The following is a 23593-nucleotide window of genomic DNA, read 5'->3' as shown; positions in this document are numbered from 1 at the left end:
GAGGGATGGGGAACAAGGGGATGGGACACGGGGGGACAGGGTGTGAGGGGATGGGACACAAGGGACGGGTGTGAGCGGGGACACGAGGGACAGGACACGAGTGACGGGACGCGAGGACCAGGCCAGGTCCGCCCCGCCGCCCCCCGCCCGCTGGGGGCGCCCGAGCGCCGCGGGCCCCGCTGGAGAGCGCGGCCCCGCCTCGCCCCGCCCCTGCCGCCTTAAGGGGCGGGGCACCCGTGGCGCGGAGGAGGTTTGTCCCGTTCCGGCCGCCATCCGCCCCCCTCGCCCTCCCTCTCCCGGGGCCCGCCATATTGTGGCCGCCGCAGCTCGGGAGCCGCCGCCTGAGGAGCCGCGATGGGTGAGGGCGGGTGCGGTCCCGCCGGCCGGGGCGCCCCGGCAGCGGGCGGGGGGGCGCGGGGAGGGGAGGAGAAGCCGCCCCGCCGGCCGGGCAGCGGGGACAGCCCGTCCTGGCGCCGCCCGCGCCCCTCACCGGGGCTCCGGCCGCCTCCCCTCAGCGGCGGCGGGCCGGCCTGGCGGGGCGGGGGGCTGCGGGCCCGGCCGCCGCCGCTGAGTCATCCCGGCACGGCGGGGCCTTCCCCGGACAGGGCCCTCGGAGCCCGCGGTGTGCGGCATGGCGGCGGAGCGGGGGCTCGGCCCCTCGGGGGGACTCTGCGGCGGGGGGGCGGCTCTTGCTGAGGGGGTTTCCCGTGGCAGGGGCCGGGTTCTGCCCCAGCCAGGCCGCGGGAACAAGGCTGCTGCTTGGGGGGGGTTGTTGCCCGCTTTAAGCGGCGCTAACAGGGACTTGGTAATGAACAGCTCGGTCTCTGGGCTGCTCCGGGGTGGAGTAGGGGGAGCAGCGGAGGTTATTTAATGCTGTAATATTCTGGTTCTTGGGTATTGGGGACCGCTTCTGCTGCAGGCACCAAGGTAAAAGCCTTGAGAGGCAGTAGTGATGGAAGGGAACTGCTGCGATTGAAGCTTCATCACAGTGTGGCATACTGTCAGATCTCCGATCTGTGGTTCGTTTAAACTCTGAAGTTTGTAAGAGTTTTGAACTGAGCTTGAGTGAGATCCTACTACTAAACTGTTCACTGTTCTAATAACCCAGCAGGGCCTTGCCTATTGTAGCTTTTATAAAATAAAACTTCAGCCGCAGTGTCAAGGTAAACTGACCGAGGCTGTCCCTGTGCAGCATGTCGCCATGGACAGTGTAAGCAAATATCTCCTGACACTGCGCAGGAAGGGAGCGTAGTGGAGGAGTTTGTTTGCATATTCATAACCAATACCACTAAATATACTTAAAGGTTCTGAGAGGTAACAGATAGCTCTTTCTGTTAGCTACAAATAAATCATAGCTGAGTATCACCCTTCAAAAGGCACTTCAGTAACAGCAGACTCTTTTTGTCACTTTTGATGTAGCCTGAAATTGAAGCTCCCTACTTAGGAGGGGAGCTGTCTTTTTCTTGAGGCTTCAAGTAGTGGGACAGGGTTTGAATGGATGAGGTGAATGGGAAAGCCAAGCCTGTAGCAGGCATATTCTCTATAAAGCAGAGTAAGGATCCTCTGGGAAGCAAGGACTAAGGTCTTATCAGTTTTCACCTGCAATATTGTCTTTTAACCAGACTTCCCTTCAGAAGTCTTAAAAATGCCCTTTGGGGTGGGATGCTGCTTGATCAAAATGATCTCGTCAGAAACTCTTCTGCCGTCTTCAAACCCCTCCTGTGATGTTCCAGGGAAAGTTAGTGGCCGCAAGTCTGGGTATGCAATGGCTGCAGCACCTCCCAGTCCAGAACAGCTTTTAAAACTTAATTTATGGTTTGAAATGTAAAATCTTGACTGGCAACTTTGAGTAGAAAAATGTCCTCGGGCCTGTTAGTGAATGTCTGAAAACTGCCTGTGTTATCTGGAGCTGAGGACATTCATGCAAAGGAGTTTCCCATCCTTCCCCACCACCGCCTCCCTGTTTCTTCTTGGAGTTTGAAGCAGACATTTTTCTGGCAGCAATAATTTAATACTCCCCTCATTTGAATTATCCTGATGTAACTTTTTCTTAACTTTTAAAATAAACTAAGACTGCTTTTTAATTGTTTTAGGTTATAGGACTAAATGGTGGCAGCATAACGCTGTTACCCCTTCTCGTATGGTGCAGGTTGAGGGTGCCGTAGTGTTTGTAAGCAGTTGTGATATTGGTCTTGCCTGTGTTGTTAGAAATGCTCATCAGTTCGTTCTTCGTTTGCTATGCAAATTTCATGTCTAAATGCCTTTATAGTGCTATTTAGCCTGTGGAGCAGTATGTAATGCTTGATTCTTAATAAAACTTCTTTGGCTGATGAATTTAACTAGTTTTGCTTTGTTTGCTTGTATTCAGGAGAGCAAACATGAACTTTGTAAAGGGGAGCTTGATCATTAAAATAGTGTAATAATGAAAGTACTAATTCCTTCAGCCTTTCAGCTTTAAGCGATTGTGCTAGTGAGGTCCAGATAAACTCAAATTTGCTTAGCAAATCAGACAGGACTGTTTGTTTCTGGAGCAAAGCACATGTTGGGAAGGATAAGTTTGTTGGAATTTTATAGCCCTCTGTAATTGTCTCTGACTATTTCTGGTTGGTTTTAACCTCCTGTAACTCTCGTGGGTCGAGTTTGAGTTGACTTAGTCGAAGAATTAATCCCTCTTCTAAGAACTGTTACAAAGGACTGTCTGACCTCGCGTGACAGACTGTTGTACTTGATCAGTCCACTCTTAAGGAAATCTGAATGTCTCAAAATATGTAAATCAGGTTGAAGAGGACTTAAAGCCCCCAAACCTCAGATTTTTTGGGGTGAAAAGATCAGGAGGAGGTCTAGTTGAAATTAATGCGTGTTGAGAACTGGACTGAGGAATAGGTGGGTTCTTTTTACATCAGGGCACGGATAGCCTAAAAGGAATCCTAATCTTAGACTGACCCTCGTGAAGGACAAGTATGCTGTACGACTGTTGATTTTCCCCAAAGAGAATTTTTGCTTTTCCCTTCCCCCTCCACAGCCAGCACCATCAGCGAAGCTGTTGCACATTCCAGTAGTGATATCACATCGCTGGCTCTTGGTAACTAAAACAGAAGAGAACGAGCCAATGGTGGCTGCTGCACCAGACAGCCAAATAGCTGCGTGGATAAGCGTTTTACTAGCACAGCATGTACTGCGGGTGAAGCGCCCGGCCAGGGGACCGTGGCAGGCTGGGTTTAAGACAGCTCTGAAAGAGAACCGGCTCTGCCTGTGCGTATTTGTAGTAAACACTCGAATAACCTGTGTGAGAACATAAAAGCAGCAGAGCAAACATGCAAAGCAGACCTGCACAAGTGACAGGATGACAGAACTTGGCCACTTTTTCAGGGTTTAACAGCAGCTGGGGTAGTTCCAGGGTGGTAGAGGAAAAGCCTTGAGTTGCTGCTTATTTGACAGGACTTCTCATGTAGTTGTTCCCCTGTACGCACAACTGTTCAGCTTCCTTTTCCCTCTGTTGTCTTCTGAGCAAATGAAGTGATTTTTTTTTTTTATTCACTGCAAAACTATCAAAGTGACACGTTCAATATAAGAATCTGTTCGTGTCTAATTTCTGGTAGCAGTTCTGAGCTGTCTTTTTATACAGTGTGTACAAGTAATTAAACTAGTTTTATGTATTTATTATAACCAACTTCATTTAATTTGTATCTAAGAAGAACAGATTAATTAGGCTTCTCTTTCTATGGCTTCAACTGAAATCATAAAGTTGTCCTGGACACACTTTTTCTAGAAGAGAATCCTCTAGAGATGTTAATAGGTCCATATCTGTAGCTTCTGTCAGGAAGAACCTTTATGCTGTGTTGTAAGTGCTTAAGCTCTTACGAGTTGACTGAAGACATGCCTATAGAGTGCTGTGAAATGCTTTACATATGTGAGTTTCAGAAGAATTTTTGTTTCTGTTCTCAAAGTTAAGGAACTCCTTCACAAATGGGAGATAGAAGGAACAAAATTCACGTAAGCACTGCTGATTGTAAAGTGACACTCTTGACATTTACAAGGAAACCAGCGATTAATGCTGATATACTTGGCTGGATGAAGAGAGGGACGTTAGGTTTTGAAACACTTCAGAAATGCCTAACACTGTTTTGTTGTCTCTTGCATTGAATGTTTTTTTTTTTTGTTCACTTAAAGCAGTGGCTTTGGTGATCGTTCGACAAAGTAAGAGTCGATGAGAGGATGAGTGTAGAAGTGGCCAGAGATTTTCCTTTCAGTTGTAAGTAGGTGATAGCAATAAGAAACTATGTTCAAGACTGACATGCCGTACCTAAATGCTGAATCAAATTTCCAGGGTTTCACTGTCAATGTGAGCTGTGTTGAGTAGCTGACTGCAGAAATAACAAGAGTTTTTGAGTTACAAATGTTAACTATTAAGCCTTCTGGAGAAATGCAGGATCATGAAGCAATAACATGTAGTCAGCCTAACGTCCACTGCCCACTATTGACTCGTGTGTGCAGCCTCAGAAGATGATCAGCGTATTCTTATAGACCCCTTCTCCCCAGATCCAAAAATACCACAAATGCTTTGATTTTTTTTTTTTCAAGAAATGCCTCAGTAACTGTAGTTGGAGATAGCTTGAATATCACATGTAGTTTTTAACATTGTCAGGGGAGATGACTGGAGTCTTAAACCTCTGATTTAGCACTGCCAGCTGCTTCTTCTAAAGGTTCATTTTCTTTGTGTGATCCGAACTGCTCTGATGTCTACTACTACTAAATCAGTTTACTTCAACTGTCTTCTGTTCCTGGAGGGCGTAGTGTTGAAAGCACAGGCATTTTGTTGACTACAGATCCTGCAGAGAAAGTCACCTACCAAGCTTACTGTCCTGGTGCCTGTTGCAGAAGAGTCCTGTTTCCTCTTCAGCGTCTGAACCTCCTTGGCACCCCGGAGGTGGGTGGCGACTTATGTGAATTTGATGTGGTTTATCTCTGTCTCGCTGCAACTTGGTCAGTCTGAGAACATACGTTGAGACCAAGGGCAGCAAAGAGCAGTAACTGTTCCTGTGCTGCCGGTAGATTTTCTTGCAGCAGTGCAGGAGTGCGATGCTGTAGGAATATGTATTTAGCTCAGAGCCTGTGCAAACGGGGAGGCAGGAGGAGATGGGAGGTCCCTCTGGGTTTTCAGGTAAGCATATGAAATGGAGAAACTTTCTGCTGGGTAGGAGAAACCCAAGGAATATTGTCAGTTAAGGCTTGTCAAATGAAACTTAGTAGTTCACTGAGTGTGTTTTGCTACTATTTGTCAAATTTAAGGGGGTTTTAATTGTAACTGACCAAGTTTATACTATCACAGGGAAAACAGGTTGGAAGGGGCCTTTGGAGGTCATCTGGCCCAGTGCTTGCGCAGAGATGGCAAGCTTTGAAATGTACCCAGTGGGCACTAATTGGCAGATCAGTGCTGATGGGAGTTCATCAAGTGTATTTATTTACACTTGCATAATTCTACTACCCTTCTCCACTCTAAACACGCAGCTGTCAGCCTTCCTGGCTGGCCAGGCTTTGCCTTAGGTATGTGTCTTATGCCCAGCAACAGAACTGTAATAGATACCTTACGAAGATTACCTTTGTGAAAGGGTATTTTGGCTTAAAAAAGGCGTTGTCAGGTCTGTCAGCGTAACTGTTTCTCTGCTATGTCACTTTGGTCTGACTCAGCAGCACAAGTCCTGATTTAGACATGTGAGTCCCTGCAGTGACTCAGCTTGGAGGCTTTAATCAGCAGCTGAAAAAATGTTTGAAGCAAATGCTTTTTGTAATGCAGAGAATGGGAAGAGCGTCATCTGGAAAGAAGCAAGGCTGGGTTTCTGATCCAGTAACATTAAGAAGCCGTTATAATCTTGGTGTGGCAGGAGTGACCCTTGGAATTACAGTTTTCCTTGGAAAACTGGAATTACAGTTTTCTGGCTGAACTGCTGTAGCTTATGTTGGCTTTTACATAGGGGCTTACAGGATTTGAGTGCTCTGCTGAGCCTTCACAGTCAAACTTTCACACTGTTTTTCCTTTCTTTTAAGTGATAAATACCTTCTCATCATTCAATATATAAGGACGAGTGTGGCAACCTGTATTAGTAATTCTTTGGTTTACGTGATGACTGGAGGATTTTTTTTCCTCAGCAAAGCCAACCATTGCCAACAAAACCTATGGCAGGAGCCAGATTTCTTCCATCTCCTGAGAGGGTTTCCTTTGCACAAGGAATTGAAAAGGTATTGTTCAGTTAAGCTTCATCCCTAACTTTGACTGTTCCTGTAGCTCTTGTAAGAGGATTCTCAGCTCACAGAACACCTGAAGTCATTCCCAGTATGAATTATTAGCTTAGGAAAGCCTTCCTTTGGTTTTAATGGACCAATTTTTATCAATAATTTGATTCCAAAGGTGTTATCATTCAGAAATTGTTGGCATGGGGACTTTTTAATGTTTATGCTGAGGATGTGCTATATGCTAGGTGGCACGATCTCACAGTGGCTTTAAAATCCCACTTAGGCATTTTTTCTCTCTGGGAAGACTAAGGAAGAATAATGGAGAAGTCGATTGTTTTCATGTGGGCTTTTAGTAGTGTGAGTTTTGAGGATGTAGGCAAACAGTCTTCTAAAAGAAGTTATAAAAATGTGTTTTAACTCATGGATGCTTTGCAATCCTGAAAGGTGTATCAGTATTGGGCTTACATGGATGTTTAATACGGACCTGGAAAGGCAGCTAATTGCTTCATGCTCTGAAATGACCTTAGCAGATCATTGCAGCAACTTACTCGTGCCTGGTTAGTAGTGAGCAGAGTTCCTTGTCTAATATTGGCCTTGTCTCTCTTTCTGTCTCAAGGTGATGGAGATGCACCTAAATTCGTGTTGCTGTTTCAATCTCAGTCCTTGCTTGTAGCTGGGCAGGTAGTGGCTTCATCAGCTGTCACTAAACTGGACTTACACACTTCCCTTGAGCATGTCACTCGCGTAGCTAAGAAATAAGATCTAACGCTTCTGACGCTTAGTACATGTTCCCTTTTGGCCTTTCTGCCAAGTTTTGCAATTGCTGCTCTTTTCCACAGGACAGAGGAGTCCCTCTGAGCCAGGAGTAGCAAGTGTTTTGCTTTTTAGTGAGCCTTACATCTGCCTGGTCTCTGAGGTGCCTGAGCAAAGCTTTACATAGCTGTGTTTTATTAAAGCAAGTCATCAGACATGTACAAATGGATTTCAAAATTTGTCCTGCAGAGCCAGGGTTACCTGCTGTTATGTGTTCGGGATATAGAAATAAATCTTTACATTTGCAGGCTGATAATTCTTAGATCTATTTAATGTGTCATGTTAGCACTGAATTTAATATCTGATTTGGCATCTTGGGGCTAATAGTTGGCAGATCTGATTGGAGGTGCAGAGCTTGAATGCTCAATAGCAGAACTATTGAAGTGCAAATACTGTCACTTTTTTCTGTGAGCTGCTGTGAATAAGGTTCACTAATGCAGGGAGGTACTTGGCTACTAAAGGCACTGACCTAGGGAACTGTGTGAGGTCAGGGAATTCCAAGCTTGGTCAGAACACTATTTTAAATGGAGTCAATCTTGCAAGTCTAAGTTTACTGCTTTCTTGAGTGAACTCTGTGAGGTTTTGGTGTAAACAGCAGATTCTCAAGTGTTCTTCATATTTGCAAACAGTGTTAAAACTCTTGTAGATTTGTGGAACTGTTTGGTCTGCAGAGGTGTTGGGAAGAGATGGGTTGAAAGCTCTGCAGACTCCGTTTTCTAACACAGTACAAGCTTTTACCTCTGCAGTTTTTAATTCTGCCTTAGGGGAGGTGAATTGGACTGAAGAGGTTGAGGTAAGGGTGATGCACACTGAGCCTCTCTGTAACCAGTGCTCAGGAATGACAATATACTGCTGAGGGAACACGGGTACTTCAAAGGGACTTCCAGTCTCAGTTCTAATTGACCAGGGAAAAGGAAAAGGTAGTGATTTTATTGGTGTAATCCAAGGGATGCTGAACTTGGAGGAAACCAGGTTCCTAGAAAACTAGGCTGTCCCTTGCAGCAGGAGGCTAGGATGGTAGGAATGATGGTAGGATGGTATGAGCTAGGGCCTGAAACATAAGTAGCTGGACTGGCTTTTGCTGTTTTTGGAAAAGCTATGTTTCTGTTCCCACTGGTGGAGGAGGCGCCTCATTCTAATTCTGTCCTAATTCTTGTTGTTTTCTTTTCTTTTCTAACAACATATTCATGCTGTGCTGATATTCTAGTAGAACAGGGCAAGCTCCGGCCCTTGCCTAACAGTACTGCTCCCACACAGGCATGCTTCTGCACCCGGGCAGGCAGGGTTGAGCTGAGCTTGTTGCCTGAGCAGCTCTGGGGGTGAAAATACGGTTTTATGCCTGTTGTGAAGGGAGGATGCTGGGATTGTGGTGTCTGCCATACTCTCCAAATGCCTGCATATCCCTCTTGCTTTGCCGTGTACTGAGATATTTGGAAGACATGCAGTAAGCCTGTCCTCTTTCTTCAGCAAGTTGTTAGATGGGCTCACAGCACTGTGCCCCAGGCACCTGTGCTTGGGTGCCTGCAGCCTTTCCCCACCACGTGAATGGGTACCTGTACCTGTTGTGCCAGGAGGACGGTCAGGGGGTGGCTTCTGGGGAGAGATAAGTGGTGAGCAGGCTGCAGGCACTGCCAGAACAGTTTATCTGGTGTGCAGTCTGTTTGGTGTGGTCTCGGGGGAAAAAGAGGTACCCGGAGCAGCTGCAGGCTGCGCAAATTGCTCCGGGTGAGCTGCTGTGGTATAGAAGGAAAAAGCCTTATTGCCCAGCTTCCTTGGAGTGCTGCAGGTAAGCTTGGAGCCCCGGAATTCTGGCTGGAACAACTCCAGAACAATTTTGTAATTCTAGGGTGTGAGCTGATACTATCTTCATTTAAGGCAGGGCTTAGCTGGTTCTTGCAGAAGAAAAACCTTTCCTAGGAGAGGTGCAGTGCAAGGTGCTGTCCTAGTAGGACAGCATTTTGTAGAGGTTAAGGTGACTGCCTAAATGCAGTAGCTAAAACTTTAGAGCAGTTAAAGAAACTTGCTTTCCATTGCCACTTTACAGTCGAGAGCTTTTCTGTAAAAGCGAAACTTCTCAGAGCAGCAATGTTAAGATGCAAAGTGAGAATCTGTGGCTTGAGTATCTAACATGCATCACTCATCGATGAGCAGATGACTGCTTTCCCTAATCTGATAGTCCAGGTTACTCCAACAGTCTGATTTAGTGGGATTGTTTTGTGGGTATTCACACTTGACAGAATTTGAGTTAATAGTTAACGACAAAGCCTGACTTGCAGATACACTGGATGAGCTAGATGTTTTGTGCTGAAACGCTCCAAGTGAAGAATTTGTACGTGCCTGGCATCCTGCTGTCTGTTTTGTTTCATGTGTTTGGGCTTGCTGCAGTCTGTGGTGCCTACAGCATCTGCTGAGATCTCCATGAAGTCAGAGTCCTGCATTTGTGACATTCATCCATTGCCATGGAAATGGGGTGTAATGTAGCATTCTAATGTCATTAAAGTATTGACACAGATGATGGACTGGAAAAAATCAATGGAAATCATCTGAAGAGATAAGTGTGTGTGAGAGAAAATAGAAAGTCAAGTGCCAGAGAGACTGCTGCACAGTGGTGTGCTGTTACACAGCCGATGTGAAAAATCACTCTTCAGGAGCTAGTTGTATCTTTGGGGTTTCCCTGCAGTATAACGATGTTCTTGATGCTTTGGAAATACAAAGCCTTAAACTACAAGGTGCTGGGTGTGCTGAGCATGCTTTGAGACCTCGCAGCATGGCCGAGAGTCTCTGGCTGTTTTCCGGACACCCGGAGCAGGGTCCAGGGTGTGCCCAGCTGAGTGGGGTTGTGCAAGTTTGGAGGCAGCTGAGCTGTCATGTGCCACTTGGCTATTTATATGACTAACTGGCTGGTAATCCTGCCTATAGTGTTAAGTCACTTAATCACTTTTTCCTCCGCCTTTTCCTAAACACTACCTTTTAATTGGAGACTTAGCTTTCCAAGGGGAGGTAACAAATTTGTCTTTGTTAGGGATTCTGTTGTAATCTTCAGAATTAAGCTAGCAACTCTTACTCTTTTGTGTGGCTGTATCAGCCATTAGTGTTGGGGTAGTAATATGAATGCACTGACAAAAGAGTGGTAGTTAAATACATTCCCTGAATTAAAATCTATATGTAGATGACACACCTTGCCACTGTAAGCTCAGATATAGACCCCTAAAGCCTGCAGATTTTTTTAAGTCTTCTATCTTCTGAATTAGCTGCCTTTCAGTTAAAAATAATAAATTCTGCCTTCCAATTTTGTCATGCAGTGCTGCTGGGAAGATGGACGAGTGGGAGCAGTTGCATAGTTCCTGTGATCTTCAATCTCTGCTTTTCTTTGCTATGTAAATGTGTGTGTGTTGGGTTTTTTTGGTTGGTTTTGTTTTGTTTTAGAATGAAGAAAGTGCAGTCAAATACCTTTAGAAACAGGTCAGCTATTCCTCTGAACCTCTGACTTGTGAGAAATGAACTCAGGAAAAAATTAGTGGTTTAATACAAGCTTCACAGTGAGGCTGTCAGCAAGGTATAGTCCAGCTGCCAAGTTTAGTGTTGTAAGTAGGTTTCTTGCCTTGCTTTTATTGAGGACAGAGCTTGTAAAATGGGATACTTAGGAAAGGGACTAAAGGTAAACCTCTGTAAGGCTCAGGATCTTGCAAGACCTACTGTAATTTGATTGCTTCAATCCTACAGTCAGTTTTGAGGCTGTATGCCTTTTCCTTAGTGGTGCTCAGCGTGACGTAGTCTTTTCCTTATAAATTCTGGCCACTTACTGTGCCCTAAGCAAGTTACTGAAAAAGGCTTTCTAACCTGGCACTGGAATACTACTTTTACTGATGATGAGTTGTGGTGGGTGGCTTCTTTTTAGCTTCGGAGGTGCCAATAAAGTTGCAACCCATCATGCTGCACCTCTTCAAGCCTGGTGGTGTTTCTGGGTGCAGCTGTTGGTTGCTGAGCTTCAAAACTGTTTCACAACTGTGGACAGCGTGGGGTCGGGGCTGTTTGCCAAGGACGTGCATCTGTGTTACAGTGTAAATGACCAGAGGAACTTGGGGTTTGGTGGTTTTTTCTTTATCTGTTGCTTTTCAGAAGAATGTCCTCTTGGTGTTTTGGCTAGGGAAGAGAATGCCCTCTTAGAAAGATGCTGTGAAATGGAGTCTGACTTTTTCACAATGCCTGGTATCTTTTTAGCTATTTTCTGGAAATCATAGAACTGAAAGTATTTTGTTTCCTCTCCCGTTACAATATGAATTCTTCCAGTTGTTTCTTCTTTCTATAGCAATGAAATGTTGGATATTTGTACATTGTGTATGTTTTTTCTTGGCTTGGCTGTGGGCTTTCCTAGTAGGAGGGCAGTAGGGTCTGAAACTTCTCCAGCTGATCTTGGAAGGGCTCCAGAATGGCTGGAGACAGTTGATAAGTCGGACTGAAACTTTCTGTAAGCAACGTGGTTGAGGAGTGCTTAAAGCTTGAAAGAGGAGGGGTAAGGAGATAGTGCTGCAAACTTTCACAGGACGCTTCTTCCACCTGCCCTTAGCAGTTGGAAGAAAACAAAGATACTGGTGTCCAGCAGACTTCTGGAGAAGAGTAAGTTGGTCTCAGGGTTAATTGGCACTCTGATGTTGTGTATTGTGATTGTTTCCTTCCTGTCCTGAGAAAGGCACAGATGTTAAGCAAATAATCTGTATCATAAATGGGAGAAAGGGAGAGTTTGGAAAAATGCAAAAAGGAGTCGACATGCTCAAAGCAGTGGATTGCAGCTGGGGAATTGATAACCTTCTGTACTCAGGTTACTGCTTGGCCCTGGTTGCCTTTAACTGTGCCAAATAGTGGAGTGTCACTTCCCTGACTAGGAGGCAAATACACGAGTAATCAAGTTTGAAGTACTGCATTAGTCAGATATGAAGCAGCAAAATAAGTAGGTCAGGTACTGAACACTTGCAGTAACCTGGCGGGACAAACATGGCCTATACATTATGTACGGCTCTGCTTTTTGCAAAGTTTTTTATTGTTATAAAATCAAGACTTCAGTTTGCTGTGAGTTCTGTTGGATTTTTGCCATGCATACACAGTGAACCTCCCGATCTGGGGGGGAAAAATTGTCAAGGTGTGATTTATGCCATGATGATATAAGAGAAATGATTTCTGCTGAAAACCAAAGTAGAACTTAGTTATGCACTCCCGAGGACAGTGAAGCTGTTTGAGTAGAAGCCTTTCACATGGGTAATGTGCTCAATATTGTGAAGGTTTCTTTCAGAGCAGTAAATCTACTTTTATGCTTCTTAGAAACTTTGTAATGCTCTTGCCATAACAACATATCACATGAACTAAGGTTAGGATCGTGTCCTAACTTGAAGCTTCTACTTTAGTGTTTGACACCAGCTCTTGCAAATAAGTCTGTTTAATCTGGCTATTCCATGTGCACGGACTTCCCTGTCAGAAAGGACATGTGGGTAAAGGAGCAGAGAGTGACAAGAAATCTGAGGCAGATACTTTTTTCTCTTCACAGAAACCATGGCGAGTCCTGCAAAGGATAACTATCGAATGAAGAGTTACAAGAACAAAGCCCTAAATCCCGAGGAAATGCGTCGGAGAAGAGAAGAGGAAGGAATTCAACTGCGCAAACAGAAACGAGAGCAACAGGTAACTGTCATCTTGACTAGCTTGTGTACAGCCTTAACACAACCAGGATTGTGCTGCTGCCAAACTGGAATCTTCAAGGATCTGTGCATTAAGGTTCGTTGGCAGTCCTTTTATTTTTTCCTGTTCTAACTGAGATCTTGCTTTTCTCTTTTTCTTTGTACCTAGTACAGAGCGTAGCTCACATCAAGAGCTCTCTCAGCACTTTGTCCTTGGGCTACTAGAGGTTTTTGTTCACAGATCCTTGTTTTTAAGGTGTATTTTTGGTGGCTTTTTAAAAATTTTTTTTATTAATTAGTGAATGGGGTTATTTCCTCAAAGAAGCAGGAAGAGCAAGTGAAAGTATGGGCTGTGTGTATTTCTTAACTCTGAGCTGTTTTTTTTTTTTGGCTTGGAGGTCTATGAAAGTAAGAGGTGATTCCCCAGTGATGTATGTGGCTCAGACTAAATGTTTGCTTATTAGTGCGTCATCTACGAGCTGCCTTCTCCCCAGTTTCCCTAACTTGTTAGGTCAAATTCTGCACTTGCCTGTACCAGTGTCTCAGTGACTTGGGCATTTGCATATCTGAGGGCAAGACTTAGCATGTTTTATTATTGGGGTTTGTATGCCAAACTAGTCTTCAGAGTGCAGAGCTGTTATTAATGACTACTTTTCTATTCAGGTTGCGTTTAGTCTAGCTGATGGTATCTAGTTTGAGGAACAAGAATGTCTAGTTACGAAGATTGTTCATCATTGCTTTCTAATAATGACTCCTGTGTTTTGTTCCCTGCCAGCTCTTTAAAAGAAGAAATGTGGAGTTGATCAATGAAGATGCCTCCATGTTTGATAGTCTCCTTGTGGATTCCTATGTTAGTTCCACAACATGTGGGGTAAGGTGCCTTTCCTTGTTGCAGTCGTGCCTTCGGATCGATTTAATGCTATGGACTGCATAGAACTGACAAACCTCAATGGTTTTGTTTTCTACTTTTGAGAATGTGGCAAATGTTACTACAGTGAACTGGAAAAGTCTGCCAGGAAGTAAATAATGTGCTGTAAGCTCAAATTGTGTATCTTTGGATTCCTAGCTAAGCACAAAATCACGGTAGGCTGTCATGACTGTGATGCCTTAAATAATCTTAGTGCGAAATGGAACCATTGTTCTGTCTCCTTTGCATCTTTTCAGGAGGGAGTGATCACAAGAGAGATGGTAGAGATGCTTTTCTCAGATGACCCTGACCTACAGCTAGCAACCACTCAGAAATTCAGGAAGTTACTCTCCAAAGGTAAAAATAACTCATCTTATCCCTGCCATAGGATCTGACGTAGCTTTTCTTTTGCAAGCATTTTTGCACATGTATTGCTATACAGAAGCTTAGCAGCTTTGAGCTGGGGGAAAGTAAGTTACAATCTAGAAACTTGCTAATCTAGTGTATTGCTAATGATTTACAGTTGTATGAATTGTACAGAAAGTGATTCTGGAGAGTTGTCCTGCCGAGTTTGGTACAGCTTGAGATCATTCAATTCAGTGATAGTTCATGCTTGTTATTCCCCTGCATTAGACCTACATACTGTTTTGACGCTGCCTTGCTCTTTCAGAACCAAATCCTCCAATAGATGAAGTGATAAACACTCAGGGAGTGGTGGACAGATTTGTTGAATTCCTGAAAAGAAGTGAAAATTGCACACTACAGGTAAAGGAGATTGTGTTACAAATTCTTCATGGCATGTAGCTGTTTAACCTTCACAGCTTAAGGACTTGAACCCACAGGTGCTATCAGGGAAAAGTGATGTCTTGAACCCAAAAGATGCAGGTTATATGATGTATAGGAGAAGAAAAAGGTAGCCTCTAATGCTTAGGCAAAAAAAGGAAATTATAAATTGCTCTAAATTAAATTCTTGGGAGGATGCTGTCAAAAATAACAGTTCAGCTGCAGCAGAAGAGAATTTGGCCTTCCTGTGTCTGATATTTCTGCTGGGAGCTAGTGGAGCCATGGCATAAATGTGTAGGAAAAACCTCCATTATTGGACGCTTTTAAGTACAGGCTAAGAGTCTGTTAGAAATTGGCTTAAGTAGTGCTGATCCTGCCGTGGGGCAGAGGGATGGACTAGATGGCTTCTTGAGATTCCTTCCAGCTTGGTAATAACTATAGTTACTTTGTAGGGGGTTAAAGATACTTCCATACATGGAATTGGATCTGAGTTGATGACTGCCTTCATCTTTCTTCCTGCCCTCTAGTCCAAGGCCATGTATCATAGGGGCTTACTTTCAAGAAGAACTGAATGGGAATCTGTTTTTAAACCAAAGAATGAGTGGCAAAAGCAGGCAGCTTGCTGCTCCAGCTTCACTTGAACTCAAGGCATCTTTGTGGCGTTAGCCAGACAAGAGGGTGGGCTAGAACTGGCTAGTCTGTGTCCACCAGTCAATGCACTGTGTGTCTTCACTTTTCTTGCTGTAAAATAGTTGTATAGGTGAAATGATGTGGTGTGACTGATGGTGATGTCTTCACTTGCTAATCCTTTGAGAAGCTGTAGCCTCTGAGAAGGCAGATGTGGGGGTTTTTATTGCTCAAGAAAATAAAATCCTTTCCTTTTGAGTATTGAGGTGTTCTGTTGTCATATGCTTTCTTTCTCTCACAACCTTCTTAGTAGAAGTTGAAAGAACTATAGCCAAAATTTAATGGCAAATATTTTGTTAAATCAGGATTATTTTATTCATACTGTTGTCATTTATTTGCTTGTTTCAGTTTGAAGCAGCATGGGCACTGACGAATATTGCATCAGGAACTTCCCAACAAACAAAAATAGTAATTGAGGCTGGGGCAGTTCCTATATTTATAGAGCTATTAAACTCTGACTTTGAGGATGTTCAAGAACAGGTAAGGTTCGCTTCTTTCTTTGGGGTTAGGGAGAGAACCACAGTGGATTGCACACAATTAAAATGCAGTGTTTAAAATGAGTGACCAGTGTCTAACAACTGGCTTCAGACCACAAATTGAAGTATCGTTTGCCTGGAATTACAGGAAAATGCTTTCTTAGCACACTACCCTTTCCTTCCTCTGTTCAGAAACTGTGTGAATGCTAAAACTGTTGCTGTTTCCTTTCAGGCTGTCTGGGCATTGGGGAACATTGCTGGAGACAGCTCTGTGTGTAGAGATTATGTCCTTAACTGCGCTATTCTTCCTCCCTTATTAATGTGAGTAGCCATGAATACTTGCCAATACAGTTCTTGAAGTCCCATTGTACTACAGTAGAGCAATATTTGAGCTGGGTGAATAGATCCCTAGCAATGTGTGGTGATGTTCACTGGGAATCAAACCATTGGTACCAGATAAACCGGCAGTTCAGACAAGTATCTGATGAATAGAGTGGGACTTGGTAGATAACATGCCTTCTCACAAACCTTTACACTGCTCTGAATCTGAAGCGGGTGCTGTTGCAGTGTGCTTGTCTTTCTGAAGTCCCAGGGCTTGCTGTTTCACTGTGTGTCCCTCCAGATGCCTGCTCTTTGTGCTTACGCTATGGATTTCAGGTGCTTGTCTGAGTGGGCTCCTCTAGGACTAAGGAAAGGGAGCAGGTCTCTGCACACCACCTTGCCTCTGTAGCTCCGAAGTGTGGCGCATACCCACCGTAGTCAGATCTGTCTGTCAGGAGTGTGCTCTCAAGGACTGTTCACTGCTCTGGAAAGAATCTTTACTTTATCCTGTCCTTCGCAATCTAATCTTTGTCACAAGTGACTTGGATTGTGATGCGGCTACTTCTGTCAGTCACCTGGCAGCAGTGATTGCTGACTGAAGTCCTCAGCCCGCAGGACTCTCTGTCCTCATTAGAGTTGAGAGACAGCAGTTTGTGTCAGTTGGTCTCCAGTGAGGACCATCTGACCTCAGATAGGGCTGCGAGTGTCTGCCTGGGCTGAATTTGAACTTGGAACTGCATTCAACTAACTTACCTTTCCTGCTGCAACTTGTCTACTGTGGAACTTGCCTTCCTGACCCATGTCACTTGACGTTGTTAGGAATAATAGCTGTTTATCCTAAGAAGTAGTTGCATGTCACTTCCCTTCTTGCTTATTGAGAGGCTCGAGTGACAAGCAGCATGGCTTGAGCTACAGCAAATGGAATAGTGGTTTGACTTTCTTAAAATCATCTTTCTTTTGATTCCCTTGCTGGTTTCCACGTCAAGGATTATAATTCATGGTAATTGTCTCTTTAGGCTCCTTACGAAGTCCACCAGGTTGACAATGACACGAAATGCTGTCTGGGCCTTGTCAAACTTGTGCAGAGGAAAGAGTCCACCACCTGAATTTGATAAGGTGAGAATAAAAGCCTTGTTGGCAGACAGGTGATGGGGAGACACCCAGTTAAGATGTTTGTCTAAATTATTTTTGGCTGTTGGACTTCTGTAAGTCATTCCGGGAGGGAACAGGGTGAGGTTCTTCCTGCTGAGGTTGATCTTACTGTTCAGCAGATGTTTGCGTGCCTGTTTAATTTTCTGCCAACCTTTCTGCCCGGCTCTGTTGGCAGCCCATCCACTGGACCCCTCAAGTAAGGGGGCAAGCCCAGGCTTCTCTGCAAGGTAGCATACACTGTGGGCTTCTCTGAACCCTCTTATGAATTCTGGAAGTTTGAGACTTCACTCAAATTGTGACTAAAAACTTGATTCTGAGACCTCTAACTGCTACAAAACAGGACTCCTGTAGCTACATGGGAGCTGTGGTAGCTTTCCTCTTTCCCTTTCCTGGTGTGCTACTGGCACTAACAAAAGGTTCTGCTGGCCTTTCAGGTGTCTCATTCTTCTTTGGTAGAACAAAAATGTTTTAGGATCAATGTGTTTCACTGTTTTTTTTTTTTAAATGAAAGCTTGTGTGTCAAAGCTGGGCAGTCTGTGGTGAGGGATGAAATCTGAATTGAGTGTGAATGTAAAAACCACTTATAAATGGCTGAAGTATTCGTGGGTGTAACTATTGATGGTTGCTCCTCTGAATATTGAGCTATTTAGGGTTATTAAGAGTAAGAAATGGAGCAGTGCTCTTACATAAGAAATGTAAGGAGCTTCCAAACGGTAGCATGCACAGTAGGACTCGTCTTAGGAGTCTAGACTTGGTCCAAGAGGAAGGGATGTAATTTCAGTAATAAAGCTGTTGAGGTAACTTTAGACTCTATGATTATGAGGTATGTGAACCAGCAAGGAAGCTGCTGACTTCGGGGAAGGAAACTGTGGACGTTCAAGACCTGTTATCTTGCCAGTCAGCATAGCCACGTAGTGTTTGCATGCAAATGTGGTGGTCCTTGACAGAATGTGACTAACTTCTGGGGTGGTGGCTGTTGTTGTAGGTATCTCCCTGCCTGCCAGTGTTGTCCCGATTATTATTCAACAGTGACTCTGACTTGCTGGCAGATGCGTGTTGGGCTCTTTCCTACTTATCAGATGGCCCCAATGAGAAAATTCAAGCAGTTATTGACTCGGGAGTCTGTCGGAGACTGGTGGAGCTGTTAATGTAAGTATCTTGTCTCGCTGCTTCAGCCCAGTGAGACTGGGAAGCCTGTGACTGAGCATGAGCTCGTGTCAAAACCCATCAGAGCACTCTTTCCACCTCTCGTGGGCACAGGATCCAGGTAATGGGTACCTTAGCTGACTTGGGAGGGTCTGCAGCAGGTTGAGAGCTGTAGTAGAAATGCTAGTTAATACTGGATGCTAGGAAGAACGTATTAAAGAAGGATTGGACTGACACTTCCAGCCTCTGAAAGGAGAGAGGACTGCAGTGTCTTGTGCTCTTAAACTTCAAATATGCATATGGAAGCCTAGTTACTAGGCAAATCAAAGATGGCAAGAATAGTGTCTAGCAAAAGTCAGCTTGGCTTTGTTTCTCCGATATCTGTATGGAAACTTGGAAAAAAATGTTTGCTGTTTGCAGTTTGAACGGGCCTCTTTAACATCTTCAGAATTGGTAGAACTGCAAGATATTTGCTTCCAAAATTATCCTGAAAAATTCTGGGTGTTCTCATTGGGTTCCTTGTTCAGGAAAGCGATGTAAAAGGTGAGATCTGTAATTAAGCTGAAGATGGAGTTAGGATCTTAAGGATGAAAACATGTCTGTATTGCAAGTTTGTCTTCAGTCTCTGCTTATCCAGTGGCAATATGGTATACTTATTGTATGTTTCTATATGCTAGGGGATGGAATTCTAAGTAAATAATGCAGATGAGATACTGGGGAGAGAATCTTTTGAACGTCCAGGTGTGTGTGATCCAATATATTTGGTTTTGTCCTTGCACTGTTTCTCCTGCAGGCACAATGACTACAAAGTGGCCTCCCCAGCTTTGCGAGCAGTTGGCAACATCGTGACAGGGGATGACATCCAGACCCAGGTGAGGGGAAATTACTGTCTTGCAGGGAAATGCAGTGCCCGTATAGCATATTCACTGTGTGAAAATTGAAAGTATTTAGCTCTGTACCTGATTCTGGTGATCTCACTTCTGCTTTCTTTGTCAAAAGGTGATTCTGAACTGTTCAGCCTTGCCTTGTCTCCTTCATTTATTAAGTAGTCCCAAGGAGTCAATCAGGAAAGAAGCCTGCTGGACTATATCTAACATCACAGCAGGAAACAGAGCACAAATACAGGTACAGTCTTCTCCATCCCACCTGTAATGATCCTAGATTCAAAGCTCAGCATTAAGGATTTGCAACTTTTTTCTTATCTGACACTTAGAGGGTGTTTTTGTTCACATCTCTTATTCTGCAGTAACTTGCAAATTTGCTGCTCCCAGCCATCTGCCAAACAAGAGCTAAAAAAGACTTGCTAATCGTACCAACAAAGACTAGGCTGAAATGAGTCCCACAGGTTGGATCATTGGAATAAGAGGAGATACAGCCCCAATTTCTCCATGCTGAATTAGAGATACCCCTTTGAAAAGCTGGAGCTTGTTGAGTTTTAATTATCCTTCTAATGACCTACATACAAAGGCAGATAAGTGATGAAAGCATTCCTCTGGTATTGATGCAATAGTAGGGATTGTCTGCTCTGCTAGTTATGGAATCGAATCTCGTGTTAATAGGATTTGGCTGAGGAATAAAATGGAGGAATTGCTGAAGGGTATAGCTTGGAAAGTTCTTTTGCATTGGAAAATGGCGGTAGAGGTTTCTTTCAGGTGCTTAATAGCCTTTTAGAAACCGTGCTGCCAGTTCAAACGCTTCTTACTACTCTCTTTCCCCAGGCAGTCATAGATGCAAACATTTTCCCGGTACTGATAGAAATCTTGCAGAAAGCAGAATTCCGCACGAGGAAAGAGGCAGCATGGGCTATTACAAATGCAACATCAGGAGGAACTCCCGAACAGATCAGGTACTCCCTGTGGCTCCTCTCAAGGGAAATGTGTCTGAATGCATGGTAGCCTTGTCTTTATGGGAACTGTAAGAGAAGTAGCAAGGGAGTGATTTGGAGAACCTCTGAGAGTACCTGAGACAGAGGCAAAGCTATAGCAGGATCGTATACTGTGCTGTGAATTGTAGCTTCCTTCTGAATAAGGATAAGCTAGTCCAAACTACTTCTCCCCTCCCCCTTTAGATAGCTTAGACTAGGCTAAATGTCCAAACTTGGTGACAGATTAAATTCCAGTGTGGACTTAATTTGAGTAGCACCTGGATTTCAAAGGGAGTTAGCAGGTTTCTTAAAAGAGGGGGTGTGTATACAAATGCAAATAAGTGGATAAAAATTAACCTTGCAGCACAGTAAAAATATATTTTAAGGTAACTTTTTTATTTTAGTTTGACTCATTCTCCTTGCTCTTTCTAACTGAGCACAGGTGATGCTTGCTAGATCCTGAACAAGTGTGTGTTGGTGGTGCTCTCTCCTCAGATACTTGGTAAACTTGGGTTGTATCAAGCCTCTTTGTGACCTGCTGACTGTCATGGACTCCAAGATTGTTCAGGTGGCGTTGAACGGCCTGGAGAACATACTGAGGCTTGGAGAGCAGGAAGCCAACCAGAGTGGGACAGGCATCAACCCGTACTGTAGCCTGATTGAGGAGGCCTATGGTAGGTTGCGGCTGGTGGCCTTGGTGCTATTGACTTTAACACCATAGGATGTATTGAAAGGTGTCTGCTAGTTCTGTTGGTTGCTTTTCTGCTGTGTTAAGGGATTTAGTATGTTCCAAACTAGCCAATATTTGTTCCAGTAGTCTGTCTCTTTAGACTCTTATGGTTGGGCATAGGACAAAACACTTGGAAGTAAAAACGATCATACTTCTGATCCAAGCTTCCTAGACCTGGAGGCCAAGCTGGTAATTGTGGCTCGCACCAGTAGGGAGTATTAATCAGAAGTAAGCTGAGCTAAGTAAAAAGTGACACTTCTGGGTCTAAGATTGCTCTAACTGTACCCAGTTCTACACCATAGACGTGTACTGGAAATCCAGAGAGACTTGGCTTTTCCCTGGAGCGACTTAATTTGGTGGGTTTTTTTGTCCTGCTCTTAATGCTTTGAGGAGCAGTTCCTATTTTGGTCTGAAACTCCCTGTATACTGCCAGTGTCTGATTTGCCCTCTCGCTGACTGTTACATTGTGTGTCCTGATTCTCCCAGTAAGAATAATTCTTGAAATTCTTGAGAGTATATTGTGCTTGGATGCTTTCTGTTCAGCAGTGGATTTAATTAGGACAGCTAAAGCTGTTGCTGCCCTTCTGCTGGAGGCTACTGGGACGGGCCCTGCTTCCTTCCCCTCCCTACCCCCTGCAACTACCAAACTGTTCACAGTTGTTTCAATTTCACTGAAATCTGGTTTAGTCTCCAGCAGAGAGCTGGGAGCACAATCTGCTTTAGCTGTGTCAGCTAAACCTACTATTGAAAAGACGCTAATGCTGCCTGATACAGATGAAATCCACAAGCAGCTCTGGAACAGTTCGCTTTAGATCTCGGTGCTGCTCACGAAATGCAAATCTAACACAGGCAAAGGTCTTGCAGTGAATAGGGGCAAGGGCGGAGGATGGATGTGGGACAGTGTAAATATCAGGATCTCCTTGTTTCATCGCATTCCACTTTTTTCCCTCCAAGGTTTGGATAAGATAGAGTTCCTACAGAGCCATGAGAACCAAGAGATCTACCAGAAGGCCTTTGACCTGATTGAGCACTACTTTGGAGTAGAGGATGACTCCGCTCTAGCTCCCCAGGTAGATGAGAACCAGCAGCAATTCATCTTCCAGCAGCCTGAAGCTCCCATGGAAGGTTTCCAGCTATAATGTGCTCGGGGGAAAAGAACACCACAAACTTGCCAGAAAGCAACTGGGAGCAGCTGATCATCCCATCCCCTCCTTGCAAATGGAAGGCTAAACACCCACTCCACCTGTTAGGAAACAATTCTTCCTTCAAACAACTAGAAACCGTGCTTTATCCTCACGGAGAGAAGGGGATAGTCTTACACTTTTTTTCTTTTTGCTGCTGCATTCATGTCTTTAAAGCAGGCATCTGGGTGGAGGAAGGACACTGAGGTAACAGATTGCACCTCTTGGTTTTTTTTTTTCTTTGTGGTGATCTCTCCCAAATGTCACTTTTTACCTCGGGTACTTAATTGAGATTTCAGCATTGGGTTGGGTAAGAACACAAATAGAAAGTAAGCATTCTGACAACAATAATTCTGGAAACCTGGGTTGATCTATTTAATTTTTTTGCACATGTTACTCTTTATTAAAGACTCTAATTTGCCAAGAGCAAAGTTTAGCCCTGGCCTTTCTGCGACCCTCCTTCAGTGGACAGTCCTGTTGAACCTGGGCCAAGTTCCCCTGAAATACTGTAAATGGACAGAGAAATGGGAAGTTCTCCCACTCCTGGGAAGATTTTTCTGGGGGGAAGGATTCTTCCCTTTGTCTAGATTTTTTTTTTGGTGTTCTTTTTTTTTTTGAAGAACTGCTAGTGGTATTTACAAGGAAAAAAAAAAAAGGCAACAAGACCCCAAAGATGGTAACTATGAAGAGGGCGGGATGCTTGGGTGGTTTTTGAAACAGGAAGCACAGCTGCTGTTGCACAGGCTTTGTTTGCATTGCTACTGACTGAAGTCACAGAACTGTTGAAATGGTGAAACCCATCTTCATCTTTACTTGAAATACTTTTTTTTTTTTTCCATGAGAAACATGTTTTGAGTTCTGGGTTTTTCTCTGACTTGGGTTGGGGTGGATCATTTTATGGGTTGGAGGAAGAGGACGTGGCCACACTTGACAGCAGCGTTGTATGCGGTGTTAACTTCAGTAGCAACAGGCCTGAGTTTTCAGGTTTACCTCCTGCTCACAGTTGGATCATGTACATTTTACTTCAAAAAAAAAAAAGTCAAATCTCTGTATTTTTTATATTATATATAGGTAGATATTTGTCTAATTGGGCTTCAGAGAAAAATATATATGAAATTTCTGTAATTTATGTAAATAGAGCACTGTGAGGCAGGCACACCTGGAAACGACGGCCCCCACTCACTCACTGGTTGTCCTGCTTCTTTTCCTCTGTTTACTCACGTACTGTATAAGCGAACATAGAGCTGTCTTAAACCAGATTTGAGTTACTTAGCCGAGACTTCGTTCAACGAAAGCGAACACACCGGGCTGCGGAGAACAAAAACACTTCTGGGGTGTGGGGGAGAGCCGGCTGCTGGCGTCTGCGAGCCCCTGCCAGGGGTGAGGAGCGAGGCCCGGCGCTGCTGGCGCAGCGGCCGGAGCTCTCGTTTGACGAGTCCTTTCTTGTGAAACGAATAAACTACATCTGTGCAGTTGACCGAGGTGTGGCTGTGGCGGACGTCTCGGGGGGGGCGGCGGCTGGGGCGGTTTCCCCTCCCGGGTGGCGGCGGGAGGCTCTGCCGTGACTCCCCCTCCCTCAGGGGTGGCGGGAGGGCTCTGCGGTGCCTCAGGCGAGGCGGGAACACGGGGCTGC

The 23593-nt window shown here is 44.5% G+C and overlaps 1 protein-coding gene across 12 annotated transcripts; it reads left to right on the top strand.

Moving 5' to 3' along the window:
• The first annotated feature begins 242 nt into the window (after window positions 1-242).
• On the top strand, window positions 243-23437 carry KPNA6 (karyopherin subunit alpha 6). 12 transcript variants are annotated; one of them, XM_075173248.1, is made up of 16 exons: window positions 340-358; window positions 1635-1758; window positions 4827-4927; window positions 12584-12717; window positions 13489-13584; window positions 13878-13977; window positions 14291-14385; window positions 15439-15570; window positions 15799-15887; window positions 16904-17003; window positions 18025-18188; window positions 18979-19057; window positions 19185-19310; window positions 19904-20031; window positions 20545-20723; window positions 21734-23437. In XM_075173248.1, exons 1-16 carry the CDS (start codon window positions 355-357, stop codon window positions 21916-21918), a joined length of 1836 nt encoding a protein of 611 aa, XP_075029349.1. In that variant the 5' UTR covers window positions 340-354; the 3' UTR covers window positions 21919-23437. The 12 variants fall into 12 exon arrangements, with proteins under 12 accessions (XP_075029360.1, XP_075029355.1, XP_075029351.1 ...); XM_075173247.1 differs by having other exon boundaries at window positions 12584-12810; XM_075173259.1 differs by lacking the exon at window positions 1635-1758 and having other exon boundaries at window positions 243-358; window positions 12584-12810.
• The last annotated feature ends 156 nt before the right edge of the window (window positions 23438-23593 follow it).

Source organism: Calonectris borealis, chromosome 25, assembly GCF_964195595.1.
Source record: "Calonectris borealis chromosome 25, bCalBor7.hap1.2, whole genome shotgun sequence".
Lineage (NCBI taxonomy): Eukaryota > Metazoa > Chordata > Aves > Procellariiformes > Procellariidae > Calonectris > Calonectris borealis.
This window is presented reverse-complemented; position numbering and strand designations above follow the sequence as displayed.